The following is a 16,007-nucleotide window of genomic DNA, read 5'->3' as shown; positions in this document are numbered from 1 at the left end:
TCATTATGCATCACATTTTACAATAATGTTTTATTCTTTCATATTATATTCTGTAAATTTGATATCACTTAAGTCTGATTTTTTTTTCATTCTGATTATTACAACATATTTCCTTCTCTGTAACAACAACTTAAATGTTAAGGAATACTGCTCACCGTGCCTTAGAAAATTAAGTCTGTTATTTGTGTATTTCCTTCCAGAAAATTGCCTTTAAAAGAAGAAAATGGAAAAGAAGTCCTAACTCCAGAAACTATAGAAATTAAGGTTTCTAATGATATCATTCAATCAAAAGAAGATGACAGCAAAGCATAACAAGATTACAGAAACTTGAACCACACTACAGAGAGCATCTGGATCGCAGTGACCCTATGACCAAAATTATACATTGACCTTAATTTCTTGGGAAACTTCTAGCTTGGAATAGCTTGTACACATATACATATGATCAAATACTCCTGTTCATGGTCCATTTCCTTTTGTTGTTGTTGTTGTTATTGCTGTTGTTTATTTTGGTAAGAATTTCAGTGTAGAGACCTGACTGGCACCAGCTCTTGGGTATCAATTTCATTTTATGATTGAAGTACTGCAATTTACTATATGGCTAAAGTGCTCTATTTCTTAAGAACAATGCTTTATACTACGTCCTCTCCTATAGATAGGAGTTTAAGAAAAATCAAAACAAAAGTTTTGTGAGTTAAATGTATAAGAAAGCCCTGCATGGTTTGTTTGCTTTTTTTTTTTCTTTTCCCATCTATTTTGGGCAATTAGTTTAAAGTGGCTTTGAGCTTAAGAAGGAAACAACTAATAAAGGTTACATTTTTATCAGGGGAATTTCAGTGAACCCAGGTTTAAAGAAGCCAGTTATCGTTAATAGATATTAAAAATGTAGAGAGACTTTGGGGAGCTCTTTTCAATTTATAATTACAGTGCTATTTCAATGTTGATTTTTGATGGACTGAAGTGCCAGATCAAAATTGTTACCCATTTGAAGACATACTAGTTGAGTGTAAAATTAGATTAGAAAGATTCCATAAATATCTCTTTATATATGACATATTCACTCACAATGGATTAAACACACACACACACACACACAAATAAATGTATTGCAAGTGAAAATTATATTGATTTCTGCCCTCAGCTTCAAATAAAGTAAATTGAAATGGGAACAATATCAATGTTGTCTTGATATATTTATAGATATGTGATTATCTTTATCTTTTACCTTTTCAATAATTTTACCAAAAAAAAAAAAGAAGTCTTTAGTATTCAGATACTTGAAACCTTATCCCTAGGTATATTATTTGCCCATTATTTTAAATAGTCTTTGCCTAAATCTCATTTTTCTCCATTATAGGTCAATAGTTAAATGTAATTGGCTTATAGAAATTAAAACCTTCAGTTTGGTTAAATTAAGAAGAAATTATTTACATTTAAGCATGTCATAAGGTGTTAATGATAAATAATTGAATTGCCACTGCTTTTATTCTGGAAGTTATAGAAGTCATTTAAGATTTTGATGAACAAGTTCGGTTAAAGAAATTCCTTAACTGTTCAATACAAACTTTCGAATATTACTTGTGTCTATCCAGAATAAAATACTTATTAACTTCCAAGCTATGCAAGCTCCCAGAGGTAAGAGACTAAAACTAAATGACTTTAACTTATATGTAAGGTAAAACAAATATATTTATGATAATAAATATACATACCAGTTGGGAGCAGATTTTATTTTATTCTTTACCCTAGAGAGACAACATTTTCTTTAGTTGCCTCTTATTCATAATCTTTAGTGTTTCAGTGGTATTATAGATCAAATATTTACTGAAATGAAGAATGCATTCCAATAGAACGTTGGAAGAATGTTTCAACATTGCAGAGAAACCTGCTTTGGCAATGTTTCTCTGTAGAGATAATTTGCTGAACATTAAATGTAATATTAATGCCACTCAAAATATTTATTTATAAAGTGCTTGAAAATGTCAGCTAAGGCTAAGGAGAGACAACCAAGTAAAAGCAAACTTGGTTATTGGCAGGACAAGATTTTCCCATCTCTAAGTTCAGGCACATAATCTCCACAGTATCCTTGCCATAAATTGCAAGGTTAAAATGCAGGAATCTGTCCTTATTATACTTTATGGCATATTCTGAAGAAGAGAATTCCTGTGCCGCTCTAGAAATTTGAGGAGGCGTTGTCTAACTTGTATTTCCATGGATTTGACTATTTCTCTTAAAGTGTATGTTGTGTGGTCACCTGTTTATTTTATCTTTTCTCCCCCTTTTGTATTAATGTGCTAAAGCTAGTTAAAATACTTGAATTTGTTTGTGCAAAGTAAAAGGGGCTTTGTAAATGTGTCCATGAAGCAATAACCATGAACGCTATTTTTTTTCTGGAGAGCACTACATGGTTTTAAGCAAATGATAGCAAACGAAATGAGGAAAACTGCTAAAACAAGTGAGCATGTTTACTGTAATTATAGTCATACTATACTTCAAGAGCAGGGAAATGATAATAAGAAACACGTATTTTTATGTTTTCTTCATTTCAAGTTTTGTTTCTTTCATTTTTTAGACTTTCCATGTAAAGCAATTTACTTAAACATTTCTTTTATATATATATATATAAATCTCAATACGTGCTGTCAAATTTCTTGCCACTGATGTGAAGCAATGATCTAAAGTTACAGATAATCTGGAACTAATTGTAGACAGACTATTTCAAGTGCTCTGTTTCAGTTCTCTGAGTGGTCCTTATCTCTTGTCCTTGAAATCTGTGCCATGCAAGAGCAAGGCAATACTGTGATTAACTTTTTTTTTTTAACAATTCAGTGGAATGCTCCAAATAATTTGTAAAAGTTCTAAATAAGAGATGGCTTGTAGTGAGTTGTAAAATATGAGTAGAACTGAAATAATCTGTTTCTTATTTTTCATTCTTATTCTAGACTAAATACATTCATATAGCTATATAAATGTTATTTTTATTGTCTGAAAGAACAAAGTGTTAGTATAAAACGTCAAAACAGTTGTCTGAATATAAATACTGTTAAATAATTAGAACCCTAAGATAATTTAAACAAAGAAGCAAAGTATCACTGAAAAATATTGGTATTGCCTGATAGATGATTTGTAATCAGGCAACGACAATCTACATTCAACATATAAGAGGAAACAGTAATTTAGCATTTTAGCACATACTTTGTTTTTCAAAACTGGCACAAATTAATGTTGATATATTTTGTAATGATTTGTGAAGAAATTTAGTAAGAATTGTGATTTCTTAATATTTATTATTTTGGGGGTCAACATATTATCATCCTATCAATAATAATGTCTAACATTAATGTAATGATTCTCAAGTTTCCCATTATTTTTAATATTAATACCTATAAAACATTTTCACAAACTATTTGATCCATCAAAGTTTACAAGAATCTTAGTCGTTAATCATTTCTATAAATAGGTTTTTACTAATATTATTTATTTGAGTGCCAGCAATTAATTGTAACTTTATAATCATACCCTTTATTTTATGCTACTATTTTAAAATAATTAAGACGTATTTGTGCCTTTGGATTAGCATGACATTCTGCTTTATTAGAAGAAAAAACAAACTACAATCTTCATTGAAATATTTAATCACTTGACTGTTGATTGATACTGTCTTATTCACATTCAGTGAATAACCTTAATTCAAAGGACTTCACCTGGAATTCAAAATCTAAACATATGCACTGTGTAATTTATATCCATACATGGAAAAAAAGCAATTTTTAATACACACAAAAAATATTCTCAACTTGTTCTGTATTATTTTTCTAGCAAACAATGTATTCTAGACATTGTTGAAATTCAGATAAACCAATCATAAGGCAATGGCAAAAGATGACTTTTAAAATAAGGTAGACAATTATAGTGTCATTTGGGTCTATATTATTCCTGTTAAATATTTGATTTGGGCTCATAAGTCATCTTTATTGTTGATGATAAGATAATCACTAATGAAAATATCTACAACTAAAGTAAGAGAAAGAATAATCTCCATTTATTAATTTAAAAAATAGTGAAATAATATAATTACTTATTAAATTCACAATGTTCTTTTTCACGGAGAATAATGTAACCACTAAGTTTCAATACCTCTTGAAATTCTTTTCCATGATCACATACAGAGTGTTTATTCAGCAAACTTTATGAAAAGTGAAAATATTTTTAAATGAGATTGTATGCATTAGTTATCCTTAGAGAGAAAAGATTTGCATCTTATTAACCCTTTGAAGCATTAGTACCTTACATCTCACATTGAAGTTGCATATGGATTTATTAACATATGCTGAACTTAAACTGTGGAATGTCACAGAAATGAAGTACTTCAATTCTAAATAGAAACTATTTCAAGAGAAATTCTACTCCTTGGCCTTAATAATATTCTAAGATGAAAGAATTATATGTATAAATGAGAAAAATATAAAAGGGCCTTGATGTAGAAGTTGCTAAACAAATATACTTTTCTTCTACGTCCCTCCTCTCCTTTTTTGAAAAATTGCATTTACCTATGTAGATGCAGCTATTTAACATTATATGAGAATGCTAATAGATAAATTATTTCCCTTCATATAAAAGTCAGAGACTTTTATATTATATATAATGTTCAATATTTATTTGATAACACATTTACTATTCTTAGTAAAATATTTCATTATTCACTATAGGCTTTTATCAATAATTTAAATACATTAGTTGGTAACATCTGCAATTTATTAAAATAATTTTCAGGATTTCATAATGATTAATATAAAAAATGCCCTTATAAATTTTATATATTGCCAATTCATTTTATTTTTTTTCCAGAAATTAAAGCATATATCCTCCTGTTTGTTTTTTTCCTTTGGAAAAGAATAATCAAAGCAATGACTGTTGGAGCATTTCAATTCATGACCAGTCATAGGAGATTAGAGGAACAAATAACTGAAAGAATCCAGAAATGCAAAATCAACTCCTACATTTGGAAAAGACAGGAAGGAGCTTAGTGTGAGAGGTGCTGGACTAGGGACCAGGAACATTACTGAGTGGAAAATTAAGGCCAATTATATGGATGCAAAGGAAAAAACTTGAATCCAGAGGAGAAAGTTACATACATTGATCCAATGATTCAATTTTGCAAATAGCATTTTTTAAGAGAACAACATGCATTATACACATTAATGGTACTGCCAAGAGCAAACATATTTGTTCCAATTTGTAAAGGAATGTTCATGGTTTAGCATTTGCCTCTAAACTCTGTTAGGAATATGTGAATTTCTTAGAAATAAAGGTTAAAAAAACTTTTTTGGTATGTAAATTCTATACTGTGTTCAGTATGCATTAAAACATACTTTTATTTTCGTTAACTTATATATTCCATTCAAATTCTATATTCTTAAGTTAGCTACCACAAAGTTTTCTTATTGTTTCACTATAGTATGTCCCTATGAAATGCTGTATATATATGTCTAAACTGTAAAAATTATACTGCAAATGTTGAAGTTTTGTATTTATGAGAGACATTGAAAGTATGGCTTACAGTATATCAGAATTGTCACTCTTCACCATTTGTATATTAATAGTAAAGATACTTTTACTTTAATAAAGTGTTGCATTTTATGTTTATTTTGAATAATATCTTTGTGATGCGTGAACTTATGATTTGACCAATACTTTCAGTTTTTACACATGATTTAACCCCTAGACCACCAGGGAGGCCCTCAGATTTTTTATTAATCCAGGAGGCTATGACGGCAGATGTAGATGCCTTCATGTATCAGAGGCATCTCCATAAAGGCATGAAATCTCTCCGTGTTCCTTGCTGCCTCTAATGAGCTGAGCAGCCAGATGAAGCTCTATGACATAGAAGGCAGGTGGACTAGGAAGAGGCAGGTGGAGCAGCCTCTGGGCTTTGGATTTGCACCAGGGACCTGGGGGACTTGGGAGAAATGTGGAGTTGAGACATATCGAGACAATCGAAGGAGACACATAGGAATATTATTCAGCAATCAAAAAAAGATAAACTCATGCCATTCGCAGCAACGTGGATGGAGCTAGAAGGAATTATGCTCAGTGAAATAAGCCAGAAAGGGCCTCCCCGGTGGCGCAGCGGTTGAGCGCTGGGTTGCGAAGCTGCCCGCGGCCTCTGCGGCGCCGGTTCGATCCCCGGCTGCTCCCCGGCCACCGGAGGAGGGTCCCACATGGTGCGCAGACCTCTCCTGCCACCCGCTGCTCCCCTCAGCAGTGTACTTCAGCCCTTCTGCCTGCTCTGCTCCCCGCTCTGGCTCTGGTGAATTCTCTCACCCTCCCGCGCTTCTGACTGTACCCAGTGCATGTATAAACAAAAACAAACAAATATAATAAATAAATAAATAAAAACATGCCTCTATAAAAAAAAAAAAGAAATAAGCCAGAAGGTAAAAGTAAAATAATGGATGGTTTCACTTATAACAGGAATATAGGGGAATCAAATAAGACATCAGTGTAAAAAAAAAATAATAACTGTACAAAACACAACAAAGCAAAAACAGACAATGATAAACCAGAAACATCCTGCAGGGGAGGAGGCAGGAGAGGGATCAGGGAGAGGGAGAGAGGAGCACAGGGGACTGAGGTGATGGTGCACAGGTGCATTGGGGAAGGAAACTCTATGGAGTCTCAATCTGAGGGGGTGGGGGGAAGCAAATATTGTTTAAACATTAAAAAAATAATTTAAAAAAATAAAGTATATAAAAAAAAAGACACATAGGTGGGAGACAAGTGGGGAGGCTGTCAGTGGCTGTGGTTACCTTGATTTATACTTTGAGCTCAGTTTTCTGGTCCTGCTTCAGAACCCCTTTCCTGTTGTTCCCCACAAGCAGGTGATTTAGACTTGTCAGGGTATCCTTTAACAAGATTAAAAACTAAGCCCCCCACCCCTAGCCCAGCTGGAAGGTTTGGGAGACTTTAATAGATAAAAGGACTTGATAAGTTTGCTATGGCAACCAGGCCCTAAGACTTTGTCTATGCTGAAGCAGGACCAGGACACATCTGGGTCAAAAGTCAATGCCCAAGACCAGGTATCCCAGCACTAACTGGTCCACGGTAGTCAAAAAAAGCCCACAAAAACAGGTTATAAAAGGGAGCCCCAAATCCTCTTTGCATGCAGACTTCTCCCATCTTGTCCCTACCTCTCTTAGCAGTGTATTATAATAAATTCTCCTCTTCTGTTCTGAACTCTGTCTCTTGTGAATTCTTTCACCCCCATGCCTCTGACCTCACCCCAATATTTCTTCCCACCACACTTATGGCAAACTTTGGGGCTCTACTTCAGGCCAACCTATTAGGCTGGGTGTTTTCGGAGGAGGGGATGGGCAACTTTGGGTGCCTAATCTGGAATGACTACTTTTTTTTCTCTCTTCCCTCTCTATGCACAATAATCTATTGAAGTTCTTTCCCATTAAGTGTTGCTTTGTCTTTGTGTACATGGATTGCAGAATGCAAATTGGGGTCCTGAGATTGTCCCTCAGGATGTCCACTAATAATGGGAATAAACACATGGCCAATGTGTGAGCATGGGAGGTGTAAACAAGGGCATGGTTTACTGAGCAGGGCCAGTGTTATCACATAGGACCATCCTCATTCTGTCTCTCAATATTTCACATTTTTTCCTAATGCTAAATTCACTGACCTCATTCCCAAGGCTTCCAAAGTTTTATCTCATTATGTATTAGAACAAGCTGAATTTTCAGAATTTATTCTACTAAATAAACTCCAGCTACCCATAAGGAACTCACATATTATATCTTTGATATACTTTAATGTAGAGACCCTGGCATAAAATTGTGATTTATATATAATATGAAATGTGTATTTGGTTTTTGTCCCTGTTTCTAGCACAGGGCTTCTAAAACACCTAGAATTTCATAAGTGAAAAAGCAACAAAGATGTTTTGTTATGTTAATAATGTGGCCTTTGGAAAGCTCTTGTGAAGTCAGTGTCCCCAGAAAGGTCATAGACTTTTCTCAATAAGCCCAGAAAAGGCCTTTTCACCTTGGTATGGAAATTAGAGGTCAATTAAAGCCCTGTGATGCTCAGGAGGCCTATTACCATTACTTAAAGAACGCTGATTGTTTTGCTAGAGAATGGTGAAGACCCTGAAGGCTAGAAGCTTCAATTCTTACATAAGGCCTTGCTTAGCTCTCATCAAACAAGAGTTCAATATGTCCTAAGTTTCTGCCCTTTCCTTATTGTAAGAGGCAATCACTGCTCTCCCTTTTAGGATCTAGAAGAATATAGTTTTGGGCTCCCATCAGTTCCACATTTATGTAGTTAACATGCTCTAAGAATTTCATCTTTACTCTTAGAGTAAAAATCACTCTTTAATGTCTTTCCACATGGCCCCAGGTCTTAAAAGGCAGAATCATTACTCCCATTCAAAACATTATCTCTTAGATTTTTACCATCATGTAAATTATCCATGTGAATTTTCTTAATTGATTGTTTTTCCTTTGCTATCCTTCCTGATGCTATTTTGATTACTCCTCCAGTGGGAAAAGAACCCAGCAAGGTATAGGATTATCCTTTTGTACTCTACACACCTAAGAATGGGGGCTTATTGTCAGTGTAGCCAGCCATAATATTGAAGGGTTATAAAGTCTTCAGGGAGTGAAGAGGTATTGGATATTGAATTCAATCCCTAATGGCCAATAACATAATCATTCCATCCTATGTAGTGAAAACACCACAAAAACTCAAAAGCAGAGGATTCAGAGAGCTTTTGAGTTGGCAAACACATGGTGGTTAGGGGAGAAAGGCCCATCCGGAGGGCATGGAAGCCCCACACTCTTCGGCCCACTACACTAACCATGGGGCACCATGATATGCAAATAGCATTAGATCCTGACTAATGATTATCTCACAATCTTCTGGAGGGAGAGAGAAGAGAGCCCACATGCGCAGTTGGAATGTTCCCATCTGACATGGCCTGGCCTGGCCCAAACCAGAACAACTATGGTGTTGCTCTTCTGCTCTCCACCCGGCATCATGGTCTTAACTTTAAATATCTCCTTCTAATTCCCTTTTGGAAGCCAGGTTATAGTCGCCTTTCATGAACTGGCGCCCTGATATATGAGTCTAATAAAGCCCTGCCTTATTCAACGACAACTAGCACTTTGGTGAATTCTTTTCCTAGATGGCAAAGGACCCAGTTTTTTGAGATGAGGCCCCATAATACTATAACAGCTGTTCCTAAGTTATATCCTTGTATAACTAGCAGGTAATCTGGTAAACAAGATTTCCTGTGAGCACATGGTAGTAAGCGTTAAGAAATTTCCCCTGTTGGCTAAAGTCATCAGACCTATGACACCATGTGCATAAGCTTGACCACAAATAAAATCTAGATAAGAATCCTGTGCATGATAAGTTTTCATGTTTCCCTGAGGGTATTTTTTGCCCCAGACCTCCCTGGGTTAAAATAAGTACCAGAAGATGCCATCAATGGAAACAAAGCTGTCCCTGAAAACCCCCTCCCACACTAAACAATGCTCTATAACTTCACCACTGTCCCCTCTATGAGGCAGTCTCTTTTATTTTTTTTTATTTATGTATGTATACAAGAACTGGGGTACATGTCAGAGTTGCGGGAGAGGTGAGAGGATTCACCAGAGAGAATGGGGAGCAGAAAAGGCAGATCTACTGAAACACACTACTGAGGGGAGCCGTAGGCACCACAGGAGAGGTCTGCTGTGCCATGTGGGTTGCTCCCTGCCTCGCTGGGGATCAAACTTGTGCTGCAGTGGCTGACGATAGCTTGATAGGGCTCTTTTTTTCTTTTGGAAGCTGCGAAGTTAGTTTTATTCTGTTACTTGCTAAACCAGGGACAGGGTTCCCGGAAAAATTTTCATTATGTTTACATATCTTCAGATGTGAATTTTTTTTGATTGGAATGTTATTGTTTTATTTTAATTGATTTTTTAATTTTATACATTTTTACATCACTTTTCATTTTTGCACAATGTATGATAATATACATAGAGATAGTGCTGCATTTAACCTCTGCGCCACCAGGGAGGCTCTCTGAGGCAGTCTCTTTTTCTAACTATGATATCAATGGAAAAGGGAGGTTCCAGGTTCCCTGCCCAAGGGAGGAAAGAGATTATGAAGAAGACTTGGAGGAGACACGTGGGGCAGAGAGAAGCCTATAGGGTAAGTGATGGTCAGGCTTTTGTGCCACTGGCCTCTGTGGCTATCACCTGTGACCTTGACTACAGAAGGCTCTTGGGACCTTCAGCTCGGGGTTCGCGTGCCTGATGGTGGACATCTGGAGTGTGGTGTGGACACACGTAAGTGGGCACACCTGAGCCTGGAGGCTGAGGCTATAAGGTGGTGTCACTCAGAAACAGAGGACTGCTAGGTGGCAGCGAACAGCTAGAGTGTGAGACCACAAGAAGACTCCAGAGAAAGCCCAGAAGACAGAACATGTAGAGATTTGCAGGCGGACCCAAGTTGCTATCTCCCTGCTGACTTTTTTCCCCTGTGTACTATAGGGTAAGTGATTTTCAGGTTTTTCTGCCCTCCCGCCATTAGGATTGATTAGGATTGATGATGGATCCTTGTGGTCCTGAGTGCATGCCTGAGGGCAGACACCTGGAGTAGGGTGTGGGCATGCATAAGTGGGTACACCTCTGCTGAGAGACTGGGCTTATAAGGGCGGCATCCCAGGGACACCAGTAGAGCAGAGACCACTAGAGAATGCCGGAGAGCCCTGACAGAGTGAAGACTTGCTGGGGGCTAGGAAGCCTGCCAGCCTCCCGGTCCCCCAGCACCGTGGCCTGCTGTGTACCTGGTAAATCCCAATAATAGTCTGAAAAGCCATCAAGGCCTCCAGGACTCTCCTCCTTTATCCCGTCTGCTCGGGTCATAGAAAACCTGCACTGTGCCCATTCCTGCCATTACACGTACCATTAAAAACCTGTGCGGATGATGCTATGGGGTCCAAGTTCCTCTTTTAAGCTGCCCGAACCAACCATGAACCTACCCCGCCTACAATGGTTGCAAAACAAAGCTGCATTTGCTTCGTGTTCTTGGACTTGTACTGGAACTTGGGGGACGGGAAAGGAGACACTTGAAAGAGACCGAAAAGTGGTGAGTGCCCCTGGGGAAAGCTGATAATGGCAATCTTTATCTTGACTTGGGTTTTGATTTTGTTCTGTTTCTTCCAAACTTGCCTGGCGCCTTCTATCCCTTTCCTAGGGTCCCCAGCAGAAGGTGCCTTCGACTTGTGGCAAGCTCATTCTGCCAGCAACACTATATATCTGGATTAAGTCCAATTGTTGGACTCCCTATGGTGTCATTTACCAAGTAGAAGAGTGCTACAAAAATAGATAAAATGGAAACTTTTTATAGTCAGAAGGAGGGTGGGACTGATGCGGTAATTTCAGGTTCTCTGGTCTAGTATCCCAGCCAGGAATGGATCCCAGGCTGCAGAGGTAGCGCTAAGTCCCAGCCACTAGACCACCACAGGCTGGTGTCTCACAAAGCTGCAGGAGGAACTTTGCTGATGCTCAGGCAAAGGAGAAGAGACAGATTTGCTTAGAGAAAGAAAGAGTTTATTAAGGAGAACAGGAACAGAAATAAAGTTGGACCTCCCAGGCCAGGGAGGGGCAAGGAAGTAGAAGTGGAGTCCTGCCTCAGGGAATATGCACCTTCTTCCCTAATCAAAAGCCCCATCAGTTAGTTTCTCTGTGATTGGTTAGTTTTGGTGGTCTCTCATGCACCCTGTCTTCTGTGCCTGTGCCCAGAATTAAGTCTTGTGTCCCTGCCCTTATCTTAGAGTCCTTTTTCTTTATCATCCTTGTTCCAGAATGTCCTGTTGTCTCTAGTCCTGGGTATTTGATTAACCTCCTTTGGAATTTATCTCTGGAGACTTCCTTATTCCTCTCGGGCTTTTCTTTTTCTTTCTTTTTTTTTTTTAAAGATTTATTTTTTATTTATACAAGAACTGGGGTACAAGCCAGAGGCGCAGGAGGGTGAGAGGATTCACCAGAGACAGAGCGGGGAGCAGACCAGGCAGATTGACTGAAATGCACTGCTGAGGGGTGCAGTAGTCAAGACAGGAGAGGTCTGGGACGCCATGTGACTATCTTCCTGGCCAGCCGGAAATTGAACCCATGCTGCAGAGGCTACGGAGAGCTTCACAGTGATGTGCTCAACCTACTGCACGACTGGGGAGGCCCGCTTTTCTTATTCTATTCTGACCCTAGAAGCTATCTGCTTGCTCTATGACTCAGGACAAGATCACTAGCAAAAGAAAATAATTATTTTAAACAAAACTGAAATTAGTTTAGGTGTTATTTTGGTGGTTTTGGCATGAAGGACTCCATTGTGTACCTGTTCTTTCTTTTTTTTTTAATAGCACAGAAAAGACTACAGGTGATGGTGAAACAGGGACAGAGAAATAATAGACATTACATTTCAAAAAAAAAAAAATGGGTTAGGGAGGAAGTGAGAACATTTGACAATTACTTGTCTGTAGATATTTGAAAATAGAGTCAATCAGGTTACTAGTTCCCCTTCTGGTAGAGGGGATTTTCCATTAAGAGGATCTGGGCCTATTCCGGGAGTGGTAGGATTGCTCTTAGCAGCTCTTAGGGTCACTTTTGATATCCTCACTTTTCTTTAGGAAACAATGTGTAATTATAGCTGAGTAAATTTCTTGGCAGGCTTCCTGGCCACTTACATTTAGTACCTTGAAATCTATTTTTATTTAAATGTCTAAGTCCCATTAAGTTCAAGCTGATACAAACCCTTTACAAACAGCATGCATTTTTTTAATGTATCAAATCCACTCCACTAGACAAAATCCACACTTTGAAATCTCTTCAAGATAGCCTCCCCTAACCCCCAGAGGGGACTGCAGACTGGGATGCGTGGAATAATGACCTTAAGGTTCTTAAAAGCTCTTTTGTGCAGATCAGAAAGACTCCAAGGAACTTCCTTAAAATTTCTCTTACCTAAACAAAAAATAACTGTAGTTTGATTCTTGATCTCAAGACTATGTTTTACTGGTGTCCCCCCAACTTAGATCTTTGTCCTTAAGCCATTCATTACTTGGAAACTGACAGTGTGGAAATAAGAGTACAAGAGTTGAGTAAGAAATGATTCCCTCTAAATTCTTTTTGAAATTCTCTTTATCACATCTTTTTTCTTGCAACACCTTATCATACCTGAGAAGGAAAAAAGACTACCACCACTTTCCATATGCTGTAAGGACATCTTAGATTTATGAGCTCATTAACTACATTTGTGGTTTCCACTGTATCTCAAGAAAAAATTTCCCTAATTGTTCTGCAAGTGAAAACCATGATTTTCTTTGTCTCCAGCCTCTAATAGTGATCTTCTCACAGCTCTTGCAGATTTCACTGACAGTCTCTTTACCTGCATTCAGGTTTCCATCTCCTACCAAGCCCCAAAGCTAATGACAGATGGTTTAGTATTTTATGACAACATTAGCCCATTTGTACTTATTAGTTCCTCTTTCATTTATCTAGTTGTTTTAGTTTCTTATTCCTGTTATAGTACAGTGAGGTTTGTGACTTAAACAAAAATCACTTTATAGTTCTAGAGATAAGTCTCTGGTTGGGGCTTTGCTGGTCAAACGTCAAGGTATCAACAGACTGTGTTAGTTTGAAGGCTTCCAGAGTGTTCTTTAGTTTGTACTGTTATAACAAGTTTCTGTAGTAATGATGGCTTAAAAAACAAGCGTTTGTCTCACAGTTCTGAAATGTCACAGTCTGACACCAGGATGCCAGCACGTTTGATTTCTAGGTGAGGATCCTTCTGGTTATTTTCCTCACAGGACCTTCCTTGGTGTGTGCATTCAGGGAGCGGAAAAGTGGGAGTAAGATCACCCTGTTTTTATAAGAGCATCAATCCCATCGTGAGCATCCATGAGCTAATCTAAACTTAATTGCCTCCCAAAGGCCCCATCTCCTAATACGATTGCATTGGGAGTTAGGGATTTCAACACAGGAGTTTTGGGGGACTATAAACATTCAATCCATAGCACAAAACTGTCCACATTCCTTGATTGGATTCATGGCTCCCCTGCCCAACAATTGTATAACTGGTGTAGGGCCTGTGGGAAAACAGTTTTCTCAGAGTTTCTCAGAGTGTTTTGAGCTGTGACCTTCTATCACAGGTGGCCTAATAGATAACAAGTAGCCCTGAGATGTAGTTGGCCTGTGCAGAGAGCTGTAAATAATATGTGACCTTGATGTACAGTTCACATGTGTGAAACATACTACTGTAAACTAAGCCTAAACTGGCTTTGTCTATAAATCATATAAAAGTTAATAGGACTTCTGGGTGAGGGGCTTGTTTCTGCTTCCACATATGGGCTTGGTGACCTGCTTTCTTTTCTGCCATCATCAAGAACCAGGCAACCGTGCAGCTGAGGCCCTACAGTTCACAACATTTATTGTTTCTGTTCTTTTTGATAAACCCTACTGAATGGGGAAAAAAATATTTGTACACCATACATCATCTGACAAAGGGCTGGTTTTCCAAGATCCACAAAGAACTCAAGACAACTCAACAAAATGAAAACAACCCAATTAAAAAATGGGCATAAAAATGAAAAATCCCTTCTCCTAAGAAAGCATGCAGATGGCTAACAGACACATGTAATACATTAACCATCCATTTATCAGTTAATGAAATAACTGCAAATCAAAATCATGATGAGATACATAATATCTTTAACATTTACTTTCATGGTACAGATTAATTTGACTCTTAAAAGTTAAGTTTAAAGTGCTAATGGTAGATGTTAGCGATTGTTTGGTAAAAGATTTTAACAGAAGTTTAATCTCCAAAATTTAGAAATTTCCATTCATAAAATAAATTATGACTTCTTTTGTTGATCTTTTCACTCATCTGTTTTATATTTATGTAGCTTTCCTATTACAGTGCCAAACGTCCATGTATTAAATGAACACATAATTTCTTAACAAAAGTTTAGGGAAGTTTGTAAGTACTGAATCGCTGGCTCTCAAACTTGGCTTCTCAAACTTGGCTGCACATTAGAATCAGTGGGACAAATTAAAATCAGTACCACCTGAATTGTACCTGACTTACACCTGAATTTCACTCCCAGGATTCTTAATTGATACTGGATATGATCTCATCCAAATCAAAGCAGAATTTTGAAATCTTTGGCTGGGAACTGTAATGTATGTTAGAGAAAGAAATCATTTAGTGCCTCAAACACTACCCCTGGAAAAGGAATATTTTCAGCAATAAATTCTATAGATTCCCTAATGAGACTTAAGTTTTTAAAAATTGATGTCAAACTCGGAGTGGGGGACATTGGTAAAAATGGGCAAGGAGTATGAAAAATATTTTATTTCAAAGATTTATTTATGTATACAAGAGCTGGGTTGCAGGCCAGAGGTGCAGGAGGTGAGAGGATTCACCAGAGACAGAGTAAGGAACAGAACAGGCAGATGTACTGAAATACACTGCTGAGGGGAGCAGCGGGCGAGACAGGAGAGGTCTGCTGTGCCATGTGGGTTACCTCCCTGGCCGGGTATTGAACTCGTGCTGCAGTGGCTGTGGATAGCTTCATAGTGCTGCATTTTTTAACCCGGTGGGCCACCTTGGAGGGCCCTGAAAAATATTTTAATTAATTGATTTCTCCCCTTATTTACAATGATCTTGGATATATTCTCTGTATATTTTTCTTGAGGTTGCTGAGTATTACAAAATACATATATGATTTATAGCAACCTACCGGTGTCAACATTTTTCTGCTTGGTGTGAAATATGGACAACTCATTTTCATTTAACTTTTTTTACCTTTAGTTTTCCAAAATTTAATTATATCTCTGTTCTAGGTTTCTTTAGGGTTATCCCTTATGGATCCACTCACCTTCTTGTAGGTTTGTATATTTTGCTAGTTTTGAAATTTTTTTCAGCCATTATTCTTAGATCCTTTAAACATCACA

At 37.4% G+C, this 16,007-nt stretch overlaps 1 protein-coding gene across 1 annotated transcript in view; it reads left to right on the top strand.

Moving 5' to 3' along the window:
- The window catches only part of NCAM2 (neural cell adhesion molecule 2), a 413,941-nt gene extending 412,767 nt beyond the window's left edge, over positions 1-1,174 (top strand). The window contains exon 18 of the mRNA XM_054700347.1: positions 201-1,174. Coding sequence (XP_054556322.1) covers positions 201-312 — 112 coding nt within the window. The 3' untranslated portion in view covers positions 313-1,174. The remainder of the gene's footprint in view (positions 1-200) is intronic.
- The last annotated feature ends 14,833 nt before the right edge of the window (positions 1,175-16,007 follow it).

This window comes from Talpa occidentalis, unplaced genomic scaffold (genome assembly GCF_014898055.3).
Source record: "Talpa occidentalis isolate TD23 unplaced genomic scaffold, MPIMG_talOcc4v2.1 talOcc4.4, whole genome shotgun sequence".
Lineage (NCBI taxonomy): Eukaryota > Metazoa > Chordata > Mammalia > Eulipotyphla > Talpidae > Talpa > Talpa occidentalis.
The sequence above is the reverse complement of the archived record's forward strand: the minus strand, read 5'-3'. Positions and strand labels throughout refer to the sequence as shown.